The 13,796-nt window shown below is 56.9% G+C and overlaps 1 protein-coding gene across 1 annotated transcript in view; it reads left to right on the forward strand.

The window, feature by feature from the left end:
* NRXN2 (neurexin 2) overlaps nt 1-13,796 on the forward strand; it is a 101,285-nt gene that overhangs the window by 29,659 nt on the left and 57,830 nt on the right. The window contains 2 exon segments of the mRNA XM_079104058.1: nt 1,690-1,991; nt 8,921-8,944. Of these exon segments, the coding sequence (XP_078960184.1) occupies nt 1,690-1,991; nt 8,921-8,944 (326 nt within the window).

Here is a 13,796-nt window from a genome sequence, read left to right on the forward strand (position 1 = left end):
TCTTTACCCATGTAGCTTCACATCACCTCTGGTTCCCATACAGCCCTGAGCTGTGTCCATCTCTCCTCTGACCCCTGGATGGCCCATCTTTCTCCAGCTCCATGATACCTCCCTCCACAGCACCCTCTGCCCCTCCTGTCCCTTCTTGTCCTACTGGATCCTCACCATTGCCTCTGGTCCCCTAGGTAGACAGAGGGAGGGATTCAGTCTGTCCCGATGTGTCTCATGCCCTTCCCCCAGCCTTGCCGCCCTGTGGCCTCAGGACACCAGGCCTTGCCAGCTGCAGTGAGGGCTGTGCCAGGCGCTGGGGCAGCAGCTGGTGCCTTGGCATCCGGAGGCAGTGAGGGCAGAGTCTGTGGGCAGGCTGCCCGGAGAGAGAGGCAGGCTGTGTGAGCAGGGCAGGGGTTCTGCTGGATCTGCACCCGGAGACCCTGCATCCGCATGTGGCACTGCCGCTGAGCCACAGGAGGGCAGGAGCCTCTGGTGGTCCCGCGTGCCCCTGGCATGGTGAATGTTCTTTCCTGGGCCTTGGGAGCGTCCGTGAGAACCTCTGCCCGTGGGTAGCTCAGTCTCTGCGCAGACCCTTTTGACACAGTCCTGTTTGCTCCTGCCCACCTGCAGCTGTGGTGTCACCATTGATTAGCAAGGAGACACAAGTCACTGCCTGAGTCCAGGGTCTCTGGTCTCCCCTGATGGCATCTGGTTCCTTTCCCTCTGCTTGTGCTCTGGCTTGACCCCAGCTTCCTGGTTCCAGAGTCAGTGACCTCTTGCTTGTCACCTACTTGCAGGGCATTAGCAATCCCTAAGGCCCTCTTGGAAGTCACTGCTGCTTAGACAGTGCCAGTGGAAGGGGCCCTGGGCTGGATGCTGTGAGCCATGCACACCTCCCGCGCACACAGGTGCACGCTCGTGAGATCTCAGCCCAGCCTTGCGGTCTCGCCGCTGCTGCCTGCCTGGCACACCCAGCACACCCGGCCCTGTGGGGCCCCTCGGGGGCTGTCCTCAGCCTGGAGTCAGAAGCTGGGGGTGGGGTGAGAGCTGGCCTGGCGGCCACCATGAACACTCCACACAGTGGCTGCTGCCTGCTGCACACCCCTGTCACCTGCATCGCCTTCCTGTTGTCTTACCCGTCCTCCCCTTCCCACTATTTCCTCTCCTCCTGTCTGCTCAGGGCTGTACAGTAGGCTTACCAGCCCTATCCCGAATGGTAAGGCCTGAAACTATCCCTGGACGCTGAGAATGTCTGTCACCTGGGGAGGTGGGCTGCCCTAGGGAGACCCTTGGTGTCCCAGTCCTAGGGAGGAGCCAGTGCAGCCTCTTGTTTCTGTCCTATGTCTCTTTGCTAAGGGAGTGGCCAAGGGAGGGTCAATGTGGGGAGATGGTGAGGACCGTCGGCTCTGCCTGGCCCTGTGGCAGCTTAATTGGCAGCTGTCAGTGTGGGAGCCACTTAGCAGCCTCTGGCTTTGGAAAGGGACCTGGGGGGAGGTTGGTTTTTAACAGCAAAGATGACTGGGCCCGGAGAGGAGGGTTGACAAGCTGAGGAAGGGGAAGGGGGCCTAAAGCTCAGAGGCAGGACCCCAGGACCCCTGTGCCCAGGGCTGGTGTGTGGGTTGCTGGCGGGAAGACGGAGCCTCTGGCCTACCCTGCTTCACTCAGCCTTCTCCCCTTTCCCCAAACCACGGCGTCCAGGCAAGGAGGAGTTTGTGGCGACCTTCAAAGGCAACGAGTTCTTCTGCTACGACCTGTCACACAACCCCATCCAGAGCAGCACTGACGAGATCACGCTGGCCTTCCGTACCCTGCAGCGCAACGGGCTGATGCTGCACACGGGCAAGTCGGCCGACTATGTCAACCTGTCCCTCAAGTCCGGGGCTGTCTGGCTGGTCATCAACCTGGGCTCGGGTGCCTTTGAGGCTCTTGTGGAACCCGTCAACGGCAAGTTCAATGACAACGCCTGGCACGACGTCAGGGTCACCCGAAACCTGCGCCAGGTAGGGGGAGCAAGAAGGCAGGGTCAGCTGCCCCTGGGACAGGGCACAGGAGAGGGGGCTGTGCGCTGGAGGGATCAGGGCCAGGCAGGGCTGTGGTTCTTGAGAAGAGGAGGACTTGGGGCTGTGGGGGCCCAGAAGGGAGGCCACAGCTGGGTGGCAGGCAAGAGGGAGCCCAGCTGAGGATCCTGGGCAGGATCCTTAGGCCAGGCCAAGGGCTGAGCTCTGATTGGTGGGAGCAGCTGGGGTCTCAAGGACTGGGGCTCCGAAATCAGGTGATGGGCAGGAGGGTGTGTGTCAGGAGACGCAGGTGTGAGCTAGACCTGACTGGGGGGCCAGGGGGTCGTGGAGCAGGGAGGGGTCCTCTGGGGTGCAGGCTCTGACCTGGTGCAGCAGGGTGGTGACCTGACTCTAGGCTGAGGCAGAGGCGAGGAGAGCCAGGCGGAGGCAGCCCGCAGCGGGTGACACAGTACTTGCCTTTCCTTTCTCTTCCAAGGAGCCAGACTGGCCTTCTGCCTCTGGCTCCTGGGTGCGCAGAGGAGACCCTTCTGGGTCAGCTGTGTCGGGCAGTGTGCCCTCCGCTTCTGTTCCCAGACTCACCACAGGACAGGCTCTCTCAGGAGGGGCCTTTTCACTTCTCACAGGGCCCGTGGTGACCACTGCAGGTGAGGCCGTCTCTCTGGTCAGGACTGCTTGACAGGAGCCCCACAGCTAGTTTCCAGCCCCAAGAAGTCCCTGCCTCCATTCTGGTTCACACTGGCCCTTCACCCCGAGGAGAAGCCTCAGGGGAGCCTCCTTTGGGGCTGTCTCGGCTCCGTCTTCTCCCTGCTTGCTCCCGCCCTGGGTCCTGGTTCTCGTGCAGTCTCAGGGTCAAGGTCGCACGGCTAGTGGCAGTAAAGCTCTTCCAGCCGCACAGGCCCTGTCCTGCTGCTTCCTGGCCCATCTCTTGCTCGTTTTTCTTCTCTGGACTTCCTGGTTCCAGCTGGGTGGCAGCTCACCTTCCCTCTCAGTCTTCCTTGTCCTCACTGTGTCCCCGCCTCCTCTCCTCTTCCTCCCGCTAAAGTCTCATCAGCGGGACTCCGCTGACCTCCCATTCCTCTTACCTGTCCCTGCTTCACATGGCGGAGTGATGATCTAATGGGGATTCCTCCTCAGTCGATGCTGCTCCCCCTTGCTGTGACAACGCTGTGACTAATCCTGCTGCTCTTTTGGGAGCCTGCTGCGACCTGTCGCAGTCCAGCTCCTGCCAATAAATCTCTCCTCAGCGCCCCTGTCTTCTGCAGGGTGACGTGCCCGGTGGGCTCACTCTCGTCCCTCCAGTGCCCCCGTGTCATATGATCCATTTCCTAGTCAGAGGGCTGTCCCATGTTGTCGCAGCCATCTGTGCACACCTGGGTGCATCACATGCATCCATGATGCTTTCCGGTGCCACACACATTTTATTCGGGAGCAGGAAGTCGTCTTTGGTCCTTCTTGCTCACTAGCCCTCCCTGGGACCAATGCTGTCACCTTACCTTTGGCAAGACACCGCAAACCCACAGTCCCGATGCACGTGTCATTTGGTCAACAGATATGGTACATCACACCGGGTAGAGAGGGGACGGAGACCTGGTTCCTGCCCTCTGGGACCTCGGCTCTTGAGGAGCTTGTATGGATCTGTTAAGAACGAACACAGTGAGACATGCAGGTGCCAGGCACAACAGAGGCTTTGCCAGTCTGGAGACTTGAGAGATGCCCAGGAGAAGGGAGGGGTCTGTGGCTAGGGGAGGTAGGAAGCCCCCGGGGTGGTTTGTGGTCACCTCTTCCAGCGATGTGCAGTCATGGGTCCAAGCTGATAGCTGATGGAAATCCCTGAATGGCCCTAAATTGTTCTATCAGCTGACTCAGAGCAGAGGCCTCCCACTGACCCAAAAGACGGGCCTCCAGGCCACACCGGGTGTCTGCCTAAAACTTGATGGAGAGCCCTCTTTGGGTTCGGGGGATTTGATTTGACTCCTGAACCCAAACTACACCCGTGAGTGAGAGGTGCAAGAACTGCATCTGGGCAGCCTCCCGGCCAGCCCCAGGGCCACCTCTGGCGCCCCAGGTTTGGCTCAAGGCTTAACCTGTGGCCAAGGGCATCCTTACTCTGGCCTCTCACCTGCCTGTTTTTCAGGACTTCCAAAAGTGATTTCTTGGGCAACTCCTCTTGGGTCCCTTCTTGCCCTGAGAGAACTCTGTTTCTTTTCTTCCCACATGAAAAAATTCCACTTTTCTTCACTCAAAAATAACAACAACAACAACAACAATAATAATAAATAATTTGGGGTGTTCTGTTGTTCCTACAGCAGTGTCTCTCAATCATCCAATCACACTGTCTCCAGGAGACATTTGCTAGTGTCTGGAGACCTCTTGGGTTATTGTAACTCAGGGGGTGCTATGGCATCTTGCGGGTAGAGGCCAGGACTCTGCTAACATCATACAGTTCACAGGACAGTCCCCACAACAAGGAATCATCTGACCCCAAATGTCAGCATGCTGCTGGGGAGAAACCCTGTTCAAGCAAGTTTGCACTGTGTCTGTTTGACATCCTGGAACTGGGGAAGTCCTTCTGTGATCAGAGAGGTGATGTGGGGTGGGGTGGCTTGCATCAATGTCCTATCTTCCTTGAGTTTTATGGGCCAGAAGCCCAGGACAGAGAAGTACTTTAGGAAATGACATCTGCCTCCAGGTTTACAGGGTGGATGGCCAGAGGCTGAGGACACTGTGCTTTCCACATTCTTCTCCCCTCGTGGTGAGCGTTCTGTCGAGAGGGCCTCTTGGAGGGCCTTCTCCAGGACCAGCACCCAGGGTGCTCCCCTCCTTCTGCTCCTGCAGGTACAGGAGTGGGTCAAAGGCCAATTCCAAAGATGGGAAGGAGGCCAGAATTCCCTCTTTATCCCTACTGTCCTACTGGAGTGTCATTGAGACACTCTTAGAACTTAGGAGTCAGGACCAGAGGGGCCTGACTGAGATAGCATCTTCCTTTCCTTTCCAACCCAGCTTTTGAAGCCACTGTGACAGTTAGTTCTCTTGGGGGATCTTGGCAGGAATGATTACCTCTGAGAATTCCCTGAGGCCTATTTTTAATCCTGGGCCCCATTCTGCTTCCATCCCCAGTATGCCTCCCAACTGCCTCCCTGCGCCATGTAAGCGGAATGTGCAAATCCGTTTATCATTTGCTGGTACCAAACTTGGAAGACAAGCTGGTTACCAAAGAAGCACGTGGGGCTGCCACTTGCCCAACTTAGATGGTGCCTCTTCTCAGTGCAGAGACTTGCAGGAGTACCTCTCGGCCACAGGGATGGAGTCCTTCAAGGACAGAATTCCTTAAGAACGGAGTCCCAAAGGATGAGCCCCTCAAGGAAGGAATTTCTAAGGCTAGAGACCCACCGAATGAAGCCCACCCTCAGAGTGGAATACCCCTGTATCTAGTCCCTAAGGATAGAATCCCCAGGGATGGAGCCCCTGATGATGGGATCCCCAAGGACGGAGCCCCCTAGAATAGTTTTCCAAGGGTGTATCCCCTAATGGAGTCCATCTGGAACTCAGGGCTCCTCCTCTTCTAAGTGCTCGCTGAGCTCTGCTCCTCTCCCTGCCCCTCTACACTGACATGCCCAGCTCCCCCTTTCTGCACACAGCTCTCCCAAGGACACCACCCATTTGCCCTCCTTCCTGCCCGGCAAAATCCTGGAGCTGGGGTTTGAGTCTGACAGACTGGGTTCGAATCCCAGCTCTGTCACTTGTGTTTGAGTGACTTCAGGTAAGTAATACAGCCTCTGAGCTGCAGTTCCTCATAGGCAGAGTGGCAGGGAGTCTTCCCGGGACTGAAGGAGTGCCTTCAAGCATTCAGCACGGGACCGGCATGACTTATGCACTGAAGGGCTCACTACTGCCTTGATCATGAGCGGAGCTCTTTTACTTTTCCCCAAGTCCTTCAGACCAGCTTAAATGCCACCTTCTTCGCAAAACTTCCCCAGCTAGCCTCCCTTCTTCCCTCTGTTCTTTGAGCCTGGGGAACTTGTCACTTTCTGACCGTGTGTCCTTATGTGGGTTCATTTCTTATCTCGATTTCTGGATGCTGAGCACACTGAGGGCTTAATCCCAGCAACTATTGTGTTTAGTTGTTTTTCTAGTTGTTTCCCTGATTCCTCTGGTTTCCTTCTTAAAGCCGGTTGGTGAGATCTTGGACATGAGGACCCATGTCCAAAATGAGTAGATCTAACTACTTCACATACCTCTTGTCCTCCTGGATGTAACTCCCATTTGCTCTGCAAGACCAGAAGAAGGCCTATCCCCATCCCTGCTCTGAGAGGATTTTCTGAATTTTCTCAGGACTCCTTCCTCTGGTAGAGCATTTCTCAGATCACACTAGAACCTCTCTTTTCACTAACCCTCAAGTTCAAGAGTCTCATTCCTCCTTTGTATCTCACCTGGTTTGTATAACAATTCCATGAGTGGAAATATTATCCCCATTGTACTGATGAGGAAACCGAGTCTTGGGAGGAAATGGTGGAATTGGAAGTCTGTCTGACTTTGAAGCCACTTTGTTTTCTGCCTCCCAGGGAGGACCTGGTGGTAGTCATTGGTACAAAATGCAAAGGAGGCTGTAGCTCCTCTTGTGGTCCTGTCATTCTTGAATGTTCCCAAGTCTAAAAACTATTAAAATGTTCTGCTCTTGTCTCTGAAAAATGTTTTCCCCTTATCTCTGAGTGCAGTGGGTTCCTCTTTTCTCTCTCAAGCTTCTCTTGCTCACACTCCACGGAGATTGTCTTCATCCCAGATTTTGGCAATTTGTGCACGTAACCCCTCTCAGCTTCCTCCTGCCTCGGCCTCCGGAGCCACTGGGATCTCAGGCGTGCACCACCAGTACTTGGTTTTTGCCCTTCCCACTGCACCTTGTCTAACTGATAGTGATATCAGACAACTCCAACCCTTTTGGGCCCGATGGGCTTAGCTGCCCTGAAACTAACTGTCCCTTGCTCTGACTAGCTGGCCTCTTCATTCCATGACAGTCCCACCAGCCGGCAGTGCTAATCCTCCACTGCACGTGATGTTGTCCTCCAGTCCCACACCTGCAGTTCCACTCTGTGTTATGTAAACTGCTTCCACATCAGTAATAATTAATATTGGTTATCCAACACCTCTAGCTGCTCAGTATCGAATTCTGTTATTTTTAATTATACCAGGCCCTTATTAATTGTCTTACTGAATTAGTCCTGTGCCCACTGGTTATAACAACTCTTTAACTAATGGATCTGTCCCTCGAATACCTCCTCCCTCCTGCCACGGGCTTTACTGGACACCAAGCAGCAGCGTCCCCGCCTCAGCCTCTTTGCCATCTCCTCACCGAGGACCAGGGTGCTTTGAGGTGGTTGATGCCCCAGTCCCTGGCAGTGGGAAGAGAAAGGGAGCTTAGAAGCACACGGGGGTGGGGGCTTTAGAGACCAGAGCAGGAGGTCCAGCTTACAGTTCAGGGAGGAGGAAGGGGTTTTGGAGGTGGGTGGTCTGCTCTGTTCCCTTCTAAGGGTGTGAGGCAGTGACCTTCTGGTGCTGACTCTGGGAAGCAGAGGGTGTCCAGGGAAGGAGGCTGGGATGCGGGGATGGCCTTACCAGTTCTGGGGACTTGCAGGGTGGTGATGGCAGGCATTTAATTCTGGGGTGGGGGGCGGTCAGCCGCACAGAGGAGATTAAGAGAAGGGGTAGGGTGATTGAAGACCTGGAGGACTTTGGGGGCAGGAAGGGAGGAAGGTGGGCTCTGGGGAAGCTCAGTGGGGCTGGGTGGGAGAGGGAGGCGAGGGAGCGGCTTGGGCTGGGGTTCTCTGCCAGCCCACGGAGGGCAAGGCGTCCTCTCCTCAGCTCTGATGGCGACTCACTCTCTTCCTTTCTCAAGGAAGAAAAGCAAGGAAAAAAATAACAATGACAAAATAAGAGAGAGAGGGATAAGCTACCCCTCTCCCCCAGCGACTCCTTGGATCTGTTCGCCTATCCCCGTCCCCAGGAGACACAGACACCCATGTCCCCTCCTGTGCTCCTGGGGAACCGCTTCCTTTGGCCTCCAAATGAAGCTGCCTCTCGTTCTTGCCAGCCCTTTGATTCTCCGGGGGCACTGCCCACTCTTCTCCCAGCCTGACAGCCAGCTGGCCCATCACCAACCAGTTAACCCATTAACCCGACATGGCCACCGGTCAGCCAGTTGGACAGCACCAGCTCGCTCCTTCGCCAGGTCTCTGGAAGACCATCTGGTTGACCAGTCAGCCAACAAACCCATCGTCCATCACCGAGTCAGCAGCCCCCTCGCACCCTCCCCTCCCGCCTCCCCTGATCCCTAACATTCCAGCCCACGGGACGTACTAATACCGCATCACCGGGCCTGCTTCTTAACCCTGCCTCCCCCCTCTGTTGGAAAACCCCGTTGCCGACTCTGTGTGTGTTACTAACACGCTTATAACCCAGGGGACCAAGGGACGGGCAGGGACAGGTGGGGCCAGGTATGAGTGAAAAACCGAACTAACCTTTCTGTCTCATCTGCGGAATGTCGGCCATCCTAAGTCTTTGCTTTCTTGGTCCAGTTCTTTTGTCGTTTTCTCTACTAACCCAGGTCTCTAACTGTCCCCCCTTCTCTGCAGACGGCTCTTCGGGGAGGCCGGGCGGGGCTCCAGAGCCGCGGGGTGGGCTGGGGGCAGAGGGGTTGCCCTGTGTGTGTTTTCTCCCCTTTTCCTTTGATTTTCTTTGAACTGGAGCTGCTGAACCTGAGGCGGGAGGGTTTGAGCAAACAACCAAATCTGTGTGGATATATACTTCTCCTCCTTCCTCGAGTTTCACAGTTGGTCATTTTTTTTTCCCCTCTTCTTTTCGTTCTGTTCTTCCGTTGTCGTTGTCCTTGTTTTTTTTGACCCCCATCTCCGGTGAAGCACGCAGGGATTGGACACGCTATGGTAAACAAACTGCATTATCTGGTAGATATCACTCTAATTGTCTTACCGTTTGGTTTGCCGTGGGTTTTTTAACTGTTGGACTCTCCCACTTTTTGTTGCCTCTCCTTGTTTGGTTTGGTTGTTTTGCTCTTCCGATTTTGTTTTATTTATTTTTACTTTTTTTTTGCGTCCTGGACAACCTGCAGGTTTTGCTTCTCCCTCCTTTTAGTTTCCCTCCTTCCCTTTTCTATCTTTTTTTTGGTCCAAACTCAAATCCAAAAGACAAACGGACCTCAAGGAATCTGGCCTGGCCCCGTCCTTACCATCCCTCCCTCCGGGATCCAGATTCCTGGCACGGAGACCCGGGCGGGCCCCACCTCCATCGGCTCTGGTTAGACCAGCCCCGATGCCCAGCGGCTTATTTCTGTTGCTTTCTTTTGTTCTTCCCCACCCCTTGTATTTTCTCTTTGATTTGGTTTCTTTCTTGGTCTCCTGAAAATCCATGGAAAACACCATCCCATGACATGCTACGCTCCGCTCACTGTCAGCTCCAACGGGGCCCCTCAGGCTGAGCGGGGGGCTGGGGTGCCGCCTCCAGGGGCAGCCAGCAGGGCAGGCTCCCTGCGGGGAGGGGAAGGCCTTGGGGGAGACAGCGCCGCCCTGGGCCAGTCCAGACCTCCTTCAGATGACTGGTCTGGAACTGTCCCCGGCTGGCTGCCAGGGAAGAGGTGACATCCCTTCTCTCACTTCTCAGCCGTGAGGGCTCCCGGTTTGGTTGGTCTCCCCCCATGTTGCATGGCATGAATGGTCTTTCCCCCGACCAGGGATAGCGTCCGGTCCCCCACGCTCCGTGGCTCTGACTAACACTGTGTTCCACACTGTCTTCCTCCCTCGGCCCCTGCCCTCTGTGCCCCTGCCGCTCCTGCATGGCCTGTGACAGGGCTGGCTTCCTTCCCTGGTGAGGGCAGCGAGAGGAGGCCCCGCTGGGGGCGGGGGGCGTGTTGGCGTCCTGGCCCTCGCCAAGCTCCCGTGTTTGGGTTGGGCTGGTGTGGGTGTGAGTGTAAAGGCAGCTGGTGTGTGCTGGCGTGTGGGCGTGACTGTGTGTAAATGTTGGTGTGACATTTAGGGGTGTCAGTGGGAGGCACACTGTGTTGGGCGATTGCCGGTGTCTGCGTGTGTAAGCGCGGTGTGAGCCGGGGGGCTGCGGCCCAGGGCCTTGGAGGGGGTGCCTTGTGGGGCGGGCGTGGGGACTGGCCCTTCCGTGTGGGTGCCACGGTGGGCAGGGATGGCCGCGTGCTTCTTGCCTGCCTGCCTCTCAGCGCGTGCCCGCAGGCCGCGTGGGGCGGTGCGTGATCCCCTGGGATTCCCTCATGTCTGCCCAGTTTCGGCTGTGCCATGCGGCCGGTTAGTCATCGCCTATTAATAATGCAGAGTGATTGAGCACCAGGCTGGGGACCCTGCAGATGGACGTGTCTGCTCCCGAGGGGCCGGCACTGCTTGGGGCCAGCTGCCTGGCTGCCCAGCCTCCCAGGTCTGAGTGGCTGACTGGCTGGAAGAGGGAGGCGTCAGGGCTGGGGTCCCATCCTGCCTCCCTGGGAGGTACCACCTCTAAGGCCGCCTCTGGCCTTTCCTGACGCTTCTGTAGGTTTGGGTTTTCCCACGCCCACATAGGCTAGCGCCCCACACCCACCACCCCCAGGTCCCCTCATCAAAGACCTCAGTGTGGCTACTCCCAGGTGTCCCAGGGTTCAGATGGAGCTGTGTGGCAGGGCCAGCGATGGCCCTCTCTCTGTTCCTCCAGCTGCTGCTTCTAGGAGTTAGCTTGGGTTCCCTGCTTGGGCTCCCTGCTTGGGCTCGGCCTTTACCTGGCCATTTGAAACTTTCTATGTAGAGCTTCACTGGATAACCAACCTGTGGCTTTGGGGACAGAGGGAGGCGTTGTTAATCCATGTGATCCGCTCTAAGCACCTGGGGAATACCATCCTAGAATAGGACCCAGCAAACCTTTGTCTAGGCTCAATTTGGTGAAAATTGACCACTTGGGCTGAAACTCCAAAAGCTCAGTTTCCTCATCTGTCAAATGGGATGATCGCACATGAGCATTGCATTGAGTTCATGGGGTCAGTGTGAGGATCAAGCAGGGCAGAGGCGGGAAAGCCCATGTACTCTACAAAGGGAATCGTAGTCTTATTAAGCTTTGTAAAGCGTTAGCTGATCAGCTCAGTGTTTCCAGAGCAGGGATGTGTGAAGAAGTGATTCCCTCCCTATAGCAGCCCCTGGAGAATACAGCATCTCTGCCCCGCCAGACACGACATCCTATTACCATCTCTCCCTCGTTAGGAAACAGTCCCAAAATAACTGCAAGAAACCTCAGAATGCTCCAGGAATGGGGCGGGGCGGGGGAGGGGAGATGAATGACTTGGTTGGGTTGGTTAAGAAGTCAGCAGCCCTGCCAGGTGTCAGGCTGCAAGGAAAACCCCTGCTGAATTCTGAGTCTCCAAAGTCCACACTTCCCTTTGTGGGCAGCGCTGATTGACAAACAGAGCCCGTTGCCTCGGGTGGCCTCACAAGCTGGCCCTAAGGACAGTGGCTGGAGGCAGAGAGCAAGGTGCCAGCAGAGATGGGGTGCAGCGGCTCCCATCCCCTCGGAAGGGGTTTCGTGGAGTTCCGTAGCTATTTTCACTAACCTGCTTACATGGGCTTTTGTTACTTGGCACCACTTCTTGGGGGGCAGAGTGGGGAGGCAGAAAAGGCCCACCTACAAGCCAGGTTTGGCTGAGGATGGCCAGGCCCCCGGCTTTTAGTTCTTTGCGCACTGGGATCTTTCGGTCACTCTCGCATTTTGCGTATTGGTTAGACTTGATGAATGTCTGGATTCCAGGTGGGAGGTAGGGATTGTTCCCGTTTGCTGATGAGGAATCTGGGGCCCAGGGAAGCAGCTCACCGGGGCCCATGCCGTCAACCCTTTCCCCTTGGTCTCAGCGGATGCTCAGAGCAAGCCTGGAAGACAGGGGGTCAGAGACGTAAGATGAGATGGTTCTGGAAGATGGTGCGGGCTACAGGCTATGTTGGGGCTCTGACCTGACCTTTTCCCCTCTGCTCCCAGGCTTTGTAGAATCCAGACCTCAGGTGCGCTATGATCTCAGGGCTGTGATGCGCTGGCTAAGTTTATGTCTTGGGTGCATCTCTCCAGCTGCCTCTGTCCTTAGTCTCTCCCGTCACCCCAAACAGGTGGCCAAACTAAACGCTTAGCAGGGCTGTGGCGCTCACTTAGCTCGGCATCCCCTCCTTCTCCCTGTCTCACACCCCCACTCACTCCATCCTAAGAGGGATGCCAGGGACTTTTTTGTTGACCAGTTGTTCTTAACCACCTTGGGCTCAGGGTCCCTTGAGAGTCTGACAGCTGTGAACCCTCTCAGGAGATGATACAGCCCATCGACGCAACTTCGCATTTGCTGTCGAGGGGCATCAGAGAGGCCCGTTCGGTGGTCCACTCTCCCCAGAGAGTGTCCTGTCCTTGTCCCATTCTCCCCAGAGTAGGGCCGTTAGTGACTCTGTGACCATGGCAGGCAACTGGGAAAGGCTCTAGATAATGGCAGTTTCCCTTCTTCCTCAGTCTTTCTTCCTGGGGCACAGTGGGTATGGGGTACCCCCCACGTGGGGATATTGATGGCCAGGACCCAGTTTTCCTTCCTACCCAACGTAACTAAGTGGGGTGTGCAAAGATCCTGGGAGCGCAGAGGGCCTGGGCTGGGGGCTCCTCTGCTTCTGTGACCCTGCCCTCTTCCAGGACCCATGCGCTGGCTCATCCCTTGGCCTCCTTTGAACCCCCTGGGCTGGTGCGTCTTGGGGTCCTAGCTACAGTCCGGACAGCGAAGGCCTCCTGTGGCCTTCGGTGGCAAGTAGCGTGCGTGCGGGTGTGTCTGGGACTGGTGATCGGTGGTGAATGGGCAGCAGTGCGAATGGGTGGCCAGCTGGTGAGGAGGCTCAGGTCGACGTCCTCTTTTCTTTCTCGGCCCGCAAGTGTCTGTCCTAGTGGTTGCTCCTCTCTCTCCCTCGGTGGAAGGAAGCTTCTCCTTCCCGCACCCCGATGGCTCTCTCGCCTCCATCTCTGCTCCCTGATCTCCCCTGCCCTGCATGCCTGCTCACCTGCGGCCGCCCTTCTCTGGCCTGTCCTGCCAGGCCTGGCCCCCTCCTGCTCCTCTAACCTGCATGGGTCCCGGCTGCAGGCTGTCTGTGTCGCACGGCACCCCTTCCTCCCCTGCTGGCCCCACCCTTCCAGAAGCTGTGTGGGGGGGTTGGGGGGCAGGGGCATCGAGACCCTGGGGGCGGAGGGGGACCGGGGAATTATTCCCGTTTCCTGCTTTTACTAACGAGCCTGCCATTTTTGTGTCTGGACTTTGATTTGTCTGAGGGAACAGTTGGGTTTTACTAATCCCAGCCATCTCCCTCCCTGTCTTCCCCAGAGACCTCCCTCCATTCCCTCCACCCTCGGCTTCCTCTTCCCCACGGCCGACTCCCTCTCCCCGGCTGACCCCCTTCCTCAGTGCACCTCCTTGTTCCTTGGCCTCTGCTCCCCTCCCCGCCCCTGGGCCGTAACAGGGTGATCAGGTGGCCCTTTCCCCATAGGGGCCAGGTAAGGTTGCTCCTTGGTTGGGGAAGCCAGAGGGTGTTCGTGGGCCTCTCCACCTGGCTCCAGGTCAGGCTCTTCTAACTCAGAGGGCAGCCTTGACCTTGGCAGATGGAGTGGGGCGAGAGCCTGCAGGATAGGGGTGCCTTGGCTCCTGAGGCCAGGGAGGGCGGGCCCAGCCGGGGCCTGGGGGCCTGGAGAGCAGATTTCCTGAGGGCTTTGGAGCCAGGAGAGCCCCCCACC

This window comes from Sciurus vulgaris (genome assembly GCF_902686455.1).
Source record: "Sciurus vulgaris genome assembly, chromosome: 11".
Taxonomy (NCBI): domain Eukaryota; kingdom Metazoa; phylum Chordata; class Mammalia; order Rodentia; family Sciuridae; genus Sciurus; species Sciurus vulgaris.